We start from the raw sequence: 16,785 nt of genomic DNA, 5'->3' as shown, positions 1-16,785 counted from the left end.
ATGGCATGGATTTCTTTGTGTTAAGAAGGCTGTTGAAACTTTTGTTCTGAAAACAACATAAAAAGTTACTATGGGTTTTGAAAACAGATAAGGAGGACAAAGAAAGGTAGGTCAAATTTTGGTCCCAGCAATGTCCCTGTACTAATTGTTCCAAGTATTTAGAAGAGGGTGATCTTTGTTTTCTTTTGCGATTGTTCAAATCCCATGTAAAAATAGAACACTGACCAGGTTCAAATGAAGGTTGTTCTTAAAGCAACTTGTACATGCAGAGCTAGAAGGATTCCTGTTGCCAGCAAATAGCCTCCGTTTGTACAGTACAGTCACCACATAAATCTCTAAATAGGACAGACGGCTGTACATGCCCACCTGGCAGCCCTCCCTGATTAACAAAACTTTACAAAATGCTTTTGAAAATAATGTAGCAAATGTAGGACATAAATATAACAAAGGGCCTACCAAATGTTATGTAATAGGAATATTTATTTATATAACTGTAAAAGAACTGCTTGTAACAGTTTTTTCACTCATTGGCCTGATTGAGCTAGAGCTTGAAATGCTATTTCCCTCCTCCCCTTTTTTATTCCTCTCCCTATAACCACCTCCTCCCTCCCCCATTCCTCATTTGGAATCAGATTGTTCCAGTCCTGACTGCTACAGCAATTTACTGCTGAGTCATGGCATTTTATCAGTGAAACAGAATGGATTGTCCATCATCAGAGCTCTGATAGAAATATTGCAAAAGCAAACTTTCTGGTGTGAGAAAGGAGAAGAGCTCCCAAGTCAAACACTGCTGAAAAGCTCCATACAGTCACAGTTCTTTCAGACAAGCAATTAGTCATCTTCTTCAAAGGAAGTTCACCATTTGTTATGGTCATACATTTCAGAAATAATACAATCAACTATCGCCATCATTTCGCAATGCCTCTGCTGACATGCCATATTACTGGAATGACCAAATGACCAAAATGTACAGGTAATGGCCACTAGAAGAGGCTTCTGTTATTTATCATGGTGCTACTGAAGTCTTCTGGGGCTGACAGATGCCACTCCAGAAGGTTAATAAGATGAAGACAGCTCTTCCAGCTGGACTATAAGAGGGATTATGTCTGAGCAGTAGATAAACAGATTATTCCAGAAACAGACACTGTTGGGTTTTTTTTTAAAACTTCGTCACTCTTATCACATTTAGGAGTTTACCACTCCAGTCCCCCTTTCAGTCTCCTGGACTACAAGTGTGTGTGTTTGAGGGGTTTGTTCAGTAACTGTGTTCTGGCACCTGTTTCACACTTTACCTGAGATTCAAAACATTTCAAACTGTTGAGCACTTTCTTAAAAAAGTAGAAATACGAGGCAGTTTGGGAATTTTAGTTCTTAAAAAGAAATCTGTTAGCCAGTCTAAACTAGTCATATTTCCTGCATGACAATCCTTGAAAGTTCTGAATTGCCAGCATGCATTTGAAAACTGGATTAATATTTCTGGTCATTTGTCTTGCTCTCCAAGTTCAAGGAAGCAAAGGTAAGTTCACATGTAAAATGATTTTATTTATTTATTTTGTGTCGTAGTTGAAAAATCTTTGGAAAGGTCAAGTGGTTTTCCCTCGCTATAAAAGTCACTGCCTAGAATTGGGTGCTACAAAAGTCTAGGTTAGTGACACTGTTAACTTGACAGGCTACCCTAAGAAAATGTTGACTTAACTTGTATCATGTAGGTTTGCTCAGCATTAAATTCTCTGTAAAAGATGCACTTTAGTTTATTTACTTATTTATGTTTCTAGATGAAAGAACAATTACAAATTACGTGGAAGGAGTACAATAGCTGAAGTGAATGCATAAGAAAATGATTGTACTCTTAATGAGAATTCGTTGTTACTGAACTGAAAAGAAAGCAACAAAGTGTATTTCTGGTTTTACTGGGTATTGTCATGGCCAACTTAAAAGACTCCTAGGTATATACACAAATATTGTAGGTGGAAACAATACTGCCAAAAAACAGAAAATAGCAATACAAATAAGGACTACGTTACTGATAAATGTGTACAGCAGAACAAGCAGAAAAATTTAAACATTATAAAAGAAAAATGAAAAAGAATACATCTGCTGACTTAAGTACTTAGTGAAAAAATGTAAAAAAAAATCATAATAGTAATTTTTTCTGGCATGTAAAATAAATTTAAAATCTGTTTCAATGAACAGATTCCTACAAAAAAATAAATAAAAGGAAGCATCGATTTGTAAGCCTTTAGGAAGAATAAAGCAAGACAGAACAGAGACCACTATTCTGTATTCAGTGAAGCAACTAACAATTGTTCCTTTAGACATATTGAAAAGTTCACAAGTCTTTCTTTAATTGTTCAACATGAACAAGAACAAAAACAAAAACATGAAAATGTGTTTTTCCTCTTGTTCATTTACATACAGGGAAAAAAACATCAGATTTTATTCTTATCACAAAAGGTTGTTGGGTTTTTTGTTTGTCTGGCTATACCGAAAGGACAGGGGACATTTGACATGGGTTTAATCAGGCCTCAACTTTATTATTAAATGTCTGGGATTACCCGACAGATAAAAGTGTACAGTGCAGGTAAACCCATGTTTATTCCATAATTATGCAGGGGGGGAAGGGTTGTTTGTTTTATTTCACTTTTGGTTTGGGGGGGTTTATTTCTTTGTTGTTATTTTTTAGATTGCTTAGCCACAAGTATTCCTTTTCTTTTTACTAACTTTTCTGTCTGTCTTTGACATTTATGTAATCTAATTAAAACCCCAGGTTGCTGTTGCTTTACACTTTGCCTAAGGGATTCATAAATGGCCTAACACATCTTACTTTCTTTCAGTCCTAGTCATGTTAGTTAAATGCAGAGATCAGGCAGTATCAGAAAAAGAGTATTTCCATTTGTATTTAAATGTTTGTAGAGGAAGAGAGAGCCCCAGTATTCTTCAGTCTGTTGTTAATAACGTTTAGAAAACTTTATTTATGCAGCAAAGACTATTACCATTTTTCTGTTTGCAGATTTTGTTTTCGGTTTTTTTAAATAGTGGTTTTATCTCACTGAAATATAGACAGACAGCTATAGAGAACATTTAGTTCATCCAAGTATTGAGGATGATTTACCTTGGCAAAACATAATGTTAATGCATTTACAAAATTATAAGATGAAACTTATTCTGTGTTATTATTAATGCACTAATGATGGTATCAATAATATGTACACTTGTGATTATAAAACTAGAAAGAAATGAAATGAAAATTAAAGCTGAATATTCTGGCTTATCATCATTTGTTGTACCTAGATATTGCAATACATCTGATAACCGTATAATTGGATGGCATTTTACAAAGATAAGTTTAGGCTAAATATTAGGGGAAACTTACTGAACAAAGTGCTGGACTGGTTTGTGAGTGTTTTCTGCAAGAGATTTAATAGAAGTCCCATTACTGGAACATTTAATAATAGCTGTGGACGACATGCTAGATAATATCTAGGGATCATCTTGCACCTAAAGAGGGAAAGGACTAAATGATTAAATGGATTTTTTTTCATCTCTACTCTTTCTAATTCTTTAAAATAAACAGCAACACACAACAGTTTGATCAAATATTATTGCAATACTTAGGAACAAAGATTATAGGAATTTCCTGGCTTTTGTTGTTTTAGCTGGCAGTAGTTTGTTATGTATATTCATTTTTAATAATAATTGGAAAAATTCCCACACCCCAATGTTTGGAAAGTATGTCCACGCACAAATTGAGATTATTTTTGTTCTCATACATATTCATTATTAATATTGTATAGTAAAACATTTTTAAAACTAAATTCTGCTCTCAAATATCCATGCATTGACTTCAAAGGTATTTAGGTGTTCAATGATGCAGACAGGTGGCTCATGGGATTCTCAGAAGTGCCAAGAACCCAGAACCTCAAACGTATTTAGGTGCCTAATCAATGGGATTCAGGTGCCTAGGTGCTTTTGAAAATCCCACTACTTGAATATCTGCATCTTTAGGCGCCTAAATATCTTTAAAAATCTCACCCTAACTACTTAAATTCAAGTAGTGGATTTGTTAGTGGATAGCGGAAATAATCTAGATGTGTTCAAAATTTTCATGGCCCTTCCAGTCTACTATACAGTGCAACTGCTGTACATGTATAGCTGGAGATACTCAGCATTCCTAGGAAATTGAAGGCTCAAATGCAAATTAACTTTTTTCCTTTAAAAAAGAAATCTTCAGAACACTAATAGTCTCTAAACTAATTCATGGATTAATCAATCGCTGATTTTTTCCCCTATCACAGAACTGTCAAACTCAAATTGTTATTTTCAAGGTGGCCAGAAAAAATTGAGTTAGTTTTCTGAGATATTCTGTTTTCTCCCTACCCATCTAATTTTGCTTTGAGAGCCTCAACAACCAAGAAGGCTACACATGTCAAAGGGGGTTGCTGGAGGTGAATACAAGGGGACTTCATGGGCTGAGTACGCAGAACTTCAACAATGCTCCAGAGCTTGTTAGTCCGAAGAGGATCCAAAGGCTGAACTTGAGCTCGCATTTTATGCATTACCCTACCACTAAGCTGGCACAAACCTTTTTTAACACAGAAGAAAAACCCAACACAAAGTGTGTGCGACATTACAGCCTAGAATGAATGTGAGTTACAAAGCACTGAAAATACAAATTCACCAATGAAAATGTTGAGAGGCTTTGAGCTACAGCAGCATCTCCTGCAATTATGTACTGAAACTATGTACTTTTGTACCCCGCTTTCAGTAGGAAAGAAGGTACGCTAGCCGCATAACAGTGCTCATTTCAGGCTGCTACATTTCAGGGGATTTTTTAAGTAGACAAATATTCTCCATTCACTCACAGTCATTCTTTAGGAGACAATGGCTTTCTGTGTGCTCGGTGAAATCATTTTAATTCAGTCTGACTTATCCCTTCCCGTTGAGCTGTGCCAATTCAACAGTAACTGTTGCAGATTTTTGTTACTTGTAATTGCCCTTGAGAAAAGGGTTAAACAAATCTATGCCAAAGGAAGGGGCGGGGGGGGAAATCATTAAAAAATTCAAAGAAACAAAACATGGAAATGCCAGATTTACTCATCAGAATTATTCCACAGATCATCCATGAAATAAAAATTCATCTTGCTGAATTAAGGACGGTAGCTTCCCTGTTTATGTTTATAAACAACTGAAAAAATAAAATTCAGGTTACTCTGAATGCAAAAATAGTGAATTAATTAGGAATGGTTTTTAATATTTGGCATTCCTTGACTTAACTCCAAAGTTAAATATATGTATTAAAATATTAGTATTGTCAGTGAATATTAAACCGGAGTAGCACGTGTATTATAGTTTTGCACACCGATACTGTGGTGATTGGTGCATTATAAATACTTACACAAGATAGCTTTTAAGAGAACAACAATAGAGATGGACTCTAGAGAACAAGGTATTTATCACCAATAAAGGGCTGTCTGTCCTTGAAGGATCTAAACTAAAGGCCACAGAGAAGGGACTTTATCCCAAATTACTCTCCACATGCTAGAAGCCATATTATGGTTTAGTATGTTCTGCACAATTTCTTATAGTGCCCTCATAACTGTGGTATCTTAGTGCCTACTAGTTGGACATTAAGTAACAAGACTAATATCTGTCATGTGTGGTTCATGTGCTCTCATCCTTTTCTCAGGAGAAAAAACTGTATATGCATTCTGGTTCATTTGTTATGGGGTTTAAATTTTTTTTCACCCTAAATTATATGTACATGTTTGTCATGGACACAGGACTAGCTATGTCTCTGCCCCTTTTCTGGTCTCTCTGAAGGTCTCTTCCCCTTACATAAGAACATAAGCACGGCCGTACTGGGTCAGACCAAAGGTCCATCTAGCCCAGTATCCAGTCTTCCAACAGTGGCCAATACCAGGTGCCCCAGAGGGAATGAACAGAACAGGTAATCATCAAGTGATCCATCCCCTGTTACCCATTCCCAGCTTCTGGCAGTTCTCTGGTCTGCTTCTGGCAACATCCCCTGTTGCCCATTCCCAGCTTCTGGCCTTATCTGTCTTGGGGTGGAATCTTGGCATCTTAGACTGGGGCCCAATAACACTTACCACCTTGCAGACCAGACTGGGTTTCAGGCACCTTCAGGAACCTGTGATATTGACCAATACCCTTATTAAAGCAAAGTATTTTTTTATTAAATATTGGGAACAAAGCATTAGAGAAAAAGGGATTCCTCAGTAACAAAGAGCTGACACATCTTTAGTTTCACCTACTCTTACGTTTCACTACAGGCTAAGTTAGACAGACTTTCCTCTTACATTAAAGGAACAGAACAGAACCAACTTACATTCTCCTAGCAAGCCCAGATCCTTCTGAGGGTCCCTGGGTCCCTCAGTCCAACCCATTCTGTTCAGACATGTTTCAGTAGTCCCCAGGAGAGCAGGCTAGAGCCATCAAGGCTGTTTACTTTGGCATTGCCTCTTAATGACCCTTAAGTGTAAGTTAGGAGACACTTAAAAAGGGGGCTTCTTTTCTCTTTCCCTAGGTGGGGAGGCTATTTCAGCTACCCAGAGTGACCCCTACAGTGAAGGGTTCCACCACAATTATGGGACAGACATTGCCAGATCTAAGCACTATATTAACAATCACCAAAAAGCACCCCTACGTTTTCACAAAATTGCTAATAGTTTATACTTAATGCAGTTGAGGTCCCCGTTTGTGCCTCACAGACTTTAATGTATTAGGGAAGTACTGTTATCCCCACTTTACCAAAGGGGAACTGAGGCATGGGGAGGCTAAGTGATTTACCCAAGGTCACACTGAAAGGCTGTAGCAGAGCAGAGAACTGAATGTAAGACTCCACGTCCCAATCTAGCACCCTAAACTCTGCACCATCCTTCCTTTCTCTTAGGGAGGCTATGTCAAGACCCTTACACTTGGAACAAAATGTAGTGAGGTTTGTTGTGGTTCTTAGCTCCTGTAGAAGTTCATTGCAGATTCATGGACTGAGAAAGCTCTATTTCGTGCAGTGGTAAGCTTTACCTTTGCAGCGAACAGTTCCATTTGCCTGAGGACTGGTGTCCTTATCCCAGAGCTTTAGGTGATCTTTTAGACACCATGGCTTCAGACTCCTAAAAGTACTTTCTTCTGCCAACCAACATAACCATCATCTTACTTCAGCTTCAACCAGCTGCTCTCTTCACCCATTAGTTGATCTTCTCCAAGCAATGAACCATCTTGGTGGTGCTAGTACATATCAAAGGATAAACAAAGTTGGATGTCATATGCAAATTGGTGGCACTTGAACCCATGTTGTCTCACAGTTCTCCTAGTGGCAGCATGTAGATGCCGAATGGCATTGAATGGAGCAGTGGTTCTCAACCAGGGGTACGTGTACCCCTTGGGGGTACTCAGAGGTCTTCCGGGAGTACTCAGCTGATCTAGATATTTGCCTAGTTTTACAACAGGCTACATATAAAGCAATAGCAGAGTCAATACAAACTAAAATTTCATAGACAATGATTTGTTTATACTTCTCTATATACTATACGTGAAAGTAAGTACAATATTTATATTCCAATTGGTTCATTTTATAATTATATGGTAAAAATGAGAAAGTAAGCAATTTTTCAGTAATAGTGTGCTGTGACACTTGTGTATTTTTGTCTGATTTTGTAAGTTTTTAAGTGAGGTTTAACTTGGGGGTACACAAGATAAATCAGACTCTTGAAAGGGGTACAGTCGTCTGTAAAGGTCGAGAGCCACTGGTATGGAGAATTGATCCTAAAGACACTCTTTAAATGAGGGACCTAGTAGCAGAGATACAGTGTCTCTTCACTGTCCTTTGGGTGCATCCTCAAGGAAGGACTCAAATCATTATAAAGCATTCTCTGGTACCCTTGCCACCTCTCTCAGGTGGGGTAGCAGTATCAAATCCTGCAGAGAGATCCAGGAAAATGAGAATGGATGTCTGTCCTCTATCCACTAACACCAAGAAATCATCCACCAATGACATTAATGCTGTTTCTGGCCCATGTCCTGGCCTGAAACCAGATTGTGCTGGATCCTGGGTATTGGCTTCGGCTAGATGAGCTCATAGGAAGCCTTTGGCTAGTTTCTCTAAGAACTCGTTCAGGAATGGAAGATTTTATACTGGGCAGGGCTTGAATAGATTTGCTGTAACCAGGATGCATTTCTTCAGTGCTGGTTGCACTTGGTTGAAGGAGGAAGATTCCTTTCCTGAATGAGGCATTGGCAGGACCAGCTCTAGGCACCAGCAAAGCAAGCACATGTTTGGGGCGGCACAATTCCAGGGGCGGCATTCCGGCCATCCTTTTTTTTTTTTTTTTTTTTCGGCTTGGGCAGTTGCGCTCTCGGAGCTTGGGGTGGCAAATTTTTTGCTGGGGGCAGCAAAAAACCTAGAGCCGGCCCTGGGCATTGGTTGTTTCTGTCAGGAAAGACCCACTCTCTTATGATTCTCTTTTACCAGGTAGGAAGGGCAGGGTACAGATTCACCTGTCTTAAGTCAAGACTTCTTCAACATGACCAATACTTTCTGTAGAGTGAATGTGTGAACTCAGACTGAAGATGGGCTGTTTGTTGGTCCGTGTATAGGCTTGGATCCGTGCAACAAGAGGAACCTTCCCAAACATGTGTGATCTTTTACAGCGAAGTAGGAGCATTGTTCTTCACTGAGCATGATGCGGCGTAGACTTGGCTTTAGACTGTAGGCAGTCAGTGTTAATGAAGCAGTTTTCCACCCTCACTAGCTCCTTAGGTTGGGATTTGGCAAGTTCTGTGGAGTCTGAGAAGAAGTTTCTCTTGGCCTGTTATACATCCTCACCATAGGCTTGGAGAAATTCTGTTTCAATCTGTCTGCTTCAGCATTTGTTTTCAGTGATTTGTGTTTGAGTTTCCATCTCTCTCTCCTCATCTGGTTTAGGATGTCAGAAAACCAAGGACATCTGTGTGGGCAAGCAGGGAGAACAAGACATTTGTGGGAGGGGAGCAGTGTGTCACTGGTCAAGTTCCTTGGGGATACTCAGTTAAGGAAATGAACTCCTTCCCATTCACTGAAATTCCAAATCAACGTGTGCACCATTGAGTGAAAACAGTAATGTCTGGTACTGCAATGCTAATCCAATGAGGTTCCAGGGGAGTAGAAGAATCAAGATGCCCTTACTTAGTTCATTATCCCTTTGCTTATCCATATGAAAGCCGTTGCTTTAAAAAAAATGTGTTTTGCAAAGAATTTATTTTTTCCTAATCAAGAGATTTAAGACTGTCATTTTGTAAACTTCATATTTGGAAATAAATCATCAAAAGCTCTTCTATTGTTTTATTTTAATACATGTTCTTGACTCTCAAGATTTTTCTTTACTAATTATGAAATTGGATCAGTCATTCATTCATTCAAGGAAAATGGCCTCAGCAGTACATTGTCTCATTTGAATATTGTATTACTGTAAGACAATTCCTCCAGACTTTGATGGGAATTTTACTTAAGTAAATAATGAAGGCCACCTTCATGCTATGGAGCAGCTAGAGATGACACACCAAAACCACAGTTCTCTTGGATTCTCAAGGACAGAAATCCCATGCATTCTGGGACATGCCAAAGATTGTGGCTCCATACTGCGCTCACTTAACCAAAAAGAGGCTGGATAGCCATCTGTCTTGGATGGTTTAGTCTAGCACTTCTCAAACTGTGGGTCAGGACCGCAAAGTGGGTTATGACCCCATTTTAATAGAGTCACCAGGGTTGCCTTAGACTTTCTTCGGTCCGGGGCTGAAGCCTGAGCCCCACCGCTCAGGGCTGAAGCCAAAGCCCAAGGGCTTCAGCCCTGGGTGGTGGGGCTCAAGTTACAGGCCCTCTGCCTGGGGCTGAAGCCCTTGGCATTTGGTTTTGGCATCCCGGCCCGGGGCAGAGGGGCTTGGGTTCCTTCCCCCCCCCACTACCGCCATGCAAGGCAGCAGGGCTCAGGCGGGCTCAGGCTTTGGTCTCTCCTCCTGGGATTGTGTAGTAATTTTTGTTGTCAGAAGGGGGTCATGGTGCAATGAAGTTTAAGAACCCCTGATTTAGACACAACAAATCCTATATCTTGGGCAAGGGGTTGGGTCCCTTCTAAACCTTATGGTCCTATGATTGTATGATAAGATTTATGGGGCCATGATCTCTAGGTTGGATACTGCTCTCCAACACACTTAGGGTGTTTTGGGTTGTTGTTTTCGGGGGGGTGGAGGAATTGGCAAGGGAAGTTGAGACAGGATCAAAATTATCTACCATGAGGCAATCACTGCAGGTTTGTGGAAATACACTGTAGCAGAAAGTGGCCATCCTCCAGCCCAGGGTTAGATTAAGGCATTTGTAGTATAGGCCTATGCCCATGGTCCCAGATCCTGGAATCATGTGATTACTTCAGACTCTCACTTTTAATTTTTTTTGAAGATCAGTTTTTATCCCTCATATTTCTAAGCAAAAGCTTGGAAATGTGACCCGAGTGTAGCCAATATACGTTACCTGTGTGAGTTGGCAGACAGCCCAAAACAATAGCACCAAGAAGCATAAACAGCACCATACATTTCAATATGGGGTGTTAAGCCTAGGACCCACCACTCTGGGGGCCCTGCCAATAGACCCGACCAAAATACTGTGTTTTTGTGGGCTCAGTCCATCAGCCAGAGCAAATAAACACACCCAAATGCTGGGATAAGTACTGGGAGACCCCTTCTAACACACCTGTTGTTCCCAGTTTCCCAAAAGGAGGAGACCTGTGCTGTCACTCCTAAGCCAAAGAAGAATGTCCATGCTTACTGTCCCTGCCACCTGGGAAGATGAGGGGGGCCCTGACACTGCTGCTCCAAGTGGAGGGTGGGTTGCATGGGTAGGGACCTGCATTGCCTTAATCTGGCCCCATTCAGTCCTGGCACTTGTTCCCCTCATCAGGCCCATCCCCATGGAACTGGTGTAGAGGGACTCACAGGTGTCAGGACACACTGAAAGAGTGTGCTGCAGAGGCCCTGCCCACCACTGGCAGGTACCACCAGATTTGGTTCATGATTGCTCCCACTAGTGAATGGGAGTATGGTTCTAAATAAGAAGTCCAGCACTTGTCCTTTTATCTGTACCAATTGCACCTTATATGCTCTATTGCTCATATGTTAGCTTCTTTCTTCACATTATACTAATCAATCACTTCTAGAGAGCTGCTGATCTATTTTTAATTGTATGTCGTTATCCTTGCCTACTGCTACAGATATAAATATCAAATAGTGTACTGTGTTACTTGCTGTACACTTAATTCTTGGTATTGGGTGAGCTAAACACATCGATAGGAAAGCTGTTGAAATAACCCATTTGGTAATTTTTTGTCAGTTTCTTTGTTACCAGTTACTGTTTTCTTCCTTGACTGAGTCTTGGGTTTTAATTAGTAATTAGTTTACTATGAAGGCAGTATGCCTCATTTATCAATCAAGCCTTCCTCTCTACATTTGGAGAACATGCTCTTATATTACAGAGACTAACTTGCTTTTTTTTTAATTGATTTCAAACTTTGTGTTGATTTCAGGCAGTTCTTTTCTTTTCCTCCTGAATTATTCAAACTTTAACATTTTTGCCCTGATATCACCCTTTACTTTTCTATTCAAGCATTCACAATTTTGAAACTCTTTTCTTTGCAGATAACGAACTTTCTGGCATCTAGTCAAACTAAATGTCGTATTCTGAATTAAGCCAGTAGCATAATGCAGTCATGTGGGTATATTTTGCAGACCTCAAAAAGAAAAAAATGAGAACTAGGAGAAACAGGTAGTATTGGCAGTCAGAAATAAGGATATATTTATAAAAGGACATCCACTGTAATAATAGGAAAGCAACCATGGATGCAACCTCCTTGCTCCTCTCTTTAGAAAAGAAAAGAATCCCACTGACCTACTCCATGAAGTTTTTAAATTTTTTTTTTTTTTAGGAGTTCTGTTAAATAGCCACATACTCTCCTTTTACCAACATGTAAATTAATAGAGCTGGTTGGGAAATTTTTGATGAAATATTATTTTGTCAGAAAATGCTGATTTGTTGAAACAAACTTTTCACATAAAAAGGTCAGTTTGACAAATTTCCCAACCCCAAAAACTTTTGAAAAAAAAATCAAAATTACCAAAAGGTTTTGTTTCAACATTTTTGAAACAAAAGATTCTGATTTTCCTGTTCAGGACCATCATAGTTTGAGAATCTGTGTTGTAAATGTCTGAGATCAGGACTGGGGGAACAGGGATTCCTGATTTTAAATACCTGCACTGAAACTAACTCCCGCCTTGGCCCTGGTAAAGCCACTTTGCCTGTCTTCCTCAATTATGCCATCTGGAAAATGGGGGAATTATACCCACCTCCTTCATAGGGTAGTTAGTGAGGATTAGTTAAACATTTGTAAAGCATTACATAAACACTTAAAGTTTATTATTAAAAAGTCACCATACTGCGGCCGATGTCTGCTTTCCTGAACTAGAATTATCATGACAAAATAAAAACCATCTTCCATACATCTCCTGAAGGTAAAACTGGTACAAATGCCTTTGCCAATTAACAGGTCTAAACAAAAGGGCAAAAGCATTGTGTAGGGCAAGCGTCTTATGTATACACACAACAGTGAAAAATATCCTTCCCGCAAAAATGCTTTGCTTTAAATTAAAATAAATTCCCATATTCCTGGGATTCCTTGGGACGTGGTTTCTTCAAAAAGTGTTCTGGGTACTGGGCTTAATAAATATACAATATAAAATTGGGATGATCTGAGTGTACTTAGATATAAAGGGGGCTGGGGGGAGAAAGAGACAGGGTAGACTACAGCTTATAGGCACATCACCACCTGGCAAAGGACTTGTTATGTATAAGTGTATATTTTTATTCAACAGAAGGAGATAAAGATGCACACAAAAACAAGCTGCATAATCCAATGACACATATTCAAGCATGTAAAATGTTTAAGCCATTTAGATGCTTGTGCCCTTTGATGAAAATTTCTCAGGTCTATAATTGACAGTTTCCACTAAAGCAGAGGGAGAACAGGGGTCTAAAACAAGCATTTTTATCCACAGAGAGTTTGCTCTTCAATTGGCATTCAGTAAAATTCTGGGAAACATTATGAAGAGACAGTGGGTTTTCTAAGTCAAGTTTTATAGAGGTTTGACAAGAGAGTGAGCTCACAAGTTCATATAGTAGGAGTCATGTGTACAAAAAGGAATAGGGTCACCTATAAGATGCAAATAAGGTGAAATTCATCCATTTATGCACAGCCCATGCAAAACCCTCTGTCCCATTCAGGTCCCACAGTGCCCCTGTGTGTGGAAGGGGGAGATTGTGGCTGGGGTGGCTATAGCAGAGAAAGATTACTCCTGCCCTGAATAGGCAAGTAGAGCATGGGCTATTGGAGGTGGGTCAGGAGGGTGAGTACATGTAAGTACAATGTAAGGACAGCAGCCTAAATCCCAATCTTAGCATAGGTGGCACAGAGGAGCTGCAGTCACTATTCCAGCTTTGAAAGGAGATTCTCCATCATAATAGTCTTGTAAATAGAATGGTTCTTAATTCAAGCTAATGCCACAGGGTCAAATCCTGGGGAAGAAGCAAATCCTTCGTGGAAGGTCTTTGCTTCATACAAAAGCTATCATGGGCTTAGTGACAAAATCCTTCATCCCAACTGGTCAGATGGCCTGAGCATCTGGGCCAGAACCACAAATACAGCATGTGGGGTGGAGCAGAAAACATAGCCTCCTGCTCTCCCCTCTGTGTGGGCTTTTGGCCTCACCCAGCATATCTCATCCTTGCAGAGGAGCTTGCACAGACCTGCCTTGGAGATCTTACTGGGGTGGAATCTTCCTGCATGAGATTTCCACTGCTGTTACTGCCACAGGTGGTGCCTAGGATGTATCAGTATTTGGCCCATTATGGTTTCTGGTAGCCCTTGGCAACATTTGCATGGAGCAAAATCCTTTCATGCTGTCTCACCTTCATCAATCATAACTGGGCACCATTAAAAATATAACTGTGTATTATTGGTTTGCTCCCTGAATGTGGAAACATTAATTCATTCATAAGCTGCGGTGAGTCCAAGGACAGGTAAAATATATCAGAAGCACCAGTCTATCCCTTTCTGTCTTACCCCTTTCATTTCTTCAGAATATTTTCCATCTTTTTGCTCATTTGCTTTGGCACATGTCAACAACACATTGATACAAATATTTACATGATAAGTGAACTGCAGTGATTTGATATGACAAATGTTACATTACTGTATCCTCATTTTCACCAACAATAGCCATGTACATGAGGAAAGCCTCTTCCATCTCCAGATTTTCCATCCCTTTTTGCCACGTCCAGTATTTCTGCTTCTCATTTCCTACCCATTTCCACCTCATATTTTCTGCAAGACTGTAATTCACTGAGTTCCAAATTGTCGAAGTGATGTTATCATCCTTATTTTATTTTTATCTGTCTAAAAACAACTGACATAATTTCAGTGGTGCTGGAAGGTACTGGTGGGGTGCTGCCACACCTCCTGTCTTGAAATAGTATTAAACACCAACTACATGGTTTCCATCATGAGTACCCTCACTATAAAAATTGTTCCAATACCCTGCCTAATTTTGTACTATTTGTTTTAGGCAATTTGTTCAAATTCACAGGAAAACAGATTTGCTTTGTTTTACTCTTAATTTTCCAATAATCTTATTTTCTTGTAAATGTGGTGTCTTGGTTTATCACTTTCTCCTCCACTTAGAAAGTTTGAACATTTTCCAAATGCATTTGTTGTTTGCAGCCAATTCATCAGCATCTAGGCTACATGCACATTATGTCACCCTCTTATTTTCTGCCTCAACATTTTTTCCAGTTATCTACAGAATTCATCCCTTCCTTTTCACAGCAGTTCTTTCAACTAACAATTTATTTTTTTTAAATTTATGACTAAAGAATATATCAGGCCTATGAAAATGCATCAAAAGTATCCTTAAAAGTGCATTTTAACATCAACATTATAATTTATGCAGCATTAAAGAACTGAATCTAAAATACATCAATTGCTTCACCCAAGGGCTTCTTCATTATCTTCATCAAAAGGCTACTTTGTCAGCTCACTAAAGTTTATAGATTAGACCTTATTTTTACTCTGTTAAACTTTTTAAAATCAAACTTGAACTGCTGTGTTGTATGATAACGTGTTGGGTATAATGTAGAAATGGGACAAATGTGTCCTGAAGAACTGTGTGTCATTCAGAATATAGAGGTATTTGCTAACCTGCGGATAAGTTGAGCATATTTTGTCACCCTGGAAGCACTACCATTCCTTATAGATATTATTCTCCATAAGACAACGCTGAGTAACTAAGGATATGACTTTATGCTAACATCTACTATTCACTACAAAGGTTCTTATCACCTCTGTAGTGCCTTCCATCCAAGGATCTAAATGATTATGAAACCTTATTTAAGTACAGCAAGCAATGTCCATCCTCATTTTTCTCATGAGAAAATTAAGGCACACAGAGATTAAGGGTTAAATTTGCAAAAGCACCTGAAGTGACTTTCAATGAAACTGAGGTTCCCAAAGGCTAGATTTTAAAGGTATTTAGGTGCCTACAGGTGCCTACTGGGATTTTCAAAATAACTAGTCACTTAAATCAAGGTGAATTGGCACCTAATCAGTTAGGCACTTTTGAAAATCCCACTAGCCACCTATATGAATCTTTAGGCACCTAAATACCTTTAAAAATATGGCCCTACATGCCTACATCACTTTTTGAAATGGGACTTAGGCTGCTAAGTCACTTGGGCCCAGATCCTCAAAGCTATTCAGGCACCTAACTCCCATTGAATTAGGCCCCTAAATACCTTTGTGGATCTGGACCTTAGGTGCTTTAGAAAATTTTACCTTTAGTGTTCTCAAGGTCACACAATGAGCTAGTCAGAGTGGAGAACAGAAATCAGATATCCTGACTCCCAGTTCTATGGTCGGATCACAAGTCCATACCCATATCAGCACAGTATATCAGCCTGTTTGTTGACCTGTTCAGAGTAATGTAGGTAATTGAGAACCCTAGTGTTTGGTGTTTAAGATAACGTATTGAAAATAGACCAAAACCTATAGTACATACAGACAGCCCACATACTGTGTGTTTATTTATTCATTCATGTCTCTTTCTATTATTTTACCCCTTGCAGAAATCCCTAATAAAATAAATCGTAATGAAGCCAAACAGCTTGCAGATGACTCAGGGTCAGACAAAACAGAAAGAACAACGAAGAGGTCCAGAGTGTCAACTATCAGGAGGATATTTGATATGGCAAAACATCGAACAAAGAGGTCATCTATTTTCCCAACTGGTGTGAAAGTCTGTCCACAAGAATCAGTGAAGCAGGTTTTAGCCAGCCATCAAGCTTATTATCGGTTAAGAGGTGAGAGGATGATTGCACCACATATTCTCTTCTTGTGAATCTTTCCTTTAATTTAAGAAACCCAACAATAGCCCTTTGTCACTCTGTTGTTCTCTAGTACTGGGCAGAAAATTTGGCACTTACTCTTTTGTGAGACTGGGGAACAGTTGCAGGTACATCACAGTACAGTGGTGGCACAAGGTATGAGCAATCATGAGTGATGCAAACAAGAGATACTAAGTTGCTATCACAATCTCCAAGGAAGTTACAATGTGTTCTTGTTTAGCTGATGATAAAAACCAAATAATGGGTGCACTAACCGGTGGGAAAAGGCCACCTTTTAAAAAGATGTAGCAGAT

General features: G+C 39.4%; 1 protein-coding gene across 1 annotated transcript in view; it reads left to right on the top strand.

The window, feature by feature from the left end:
• Positions 1-1,449: 1,449 nt before the first annotated feature.
• Positions 1,450-16,785, top strand: part of IMPG1 (interphotoreceptor matrix proteoglycan 1) — an 80,931-nt gene continuing 65,595 nt past the window's right edge. Inside the window, exons 1-2 of the mRNA XM_043542550.1 lie at positions 1,450-1,516; positions 16,214-16,447. Of these exons, the coding sequence (XP_043398485.1) occupies positions 1,450-1,516; positions 16,214-16,447 (301 nt within the window). The remainder of the gene's footprint in view (positions 1,517-16,213; positions 16,448-16,785) is intronic.

The sequence above is a fragment of the Chelonia mydas genome, chromosome 3 (genome assembly GCF_015237465.2).
Source record: "Chelonia mydas isolate rCheMyd1 chromosome 3, rCheMyd1.pri.v2, whole genome shotgun sequence".
Classification (NCBI taxonomy): Eukaryota; Metazoa; Chordata; order Testudines; family Cheloniidae; genus Chelonia; species Chelonia mydas.
The sequence above is the reverse complement of the archived record's forward strand: the minus strand, read 5'-3'. Positions and strand labels throughout refer to the sequence as shown.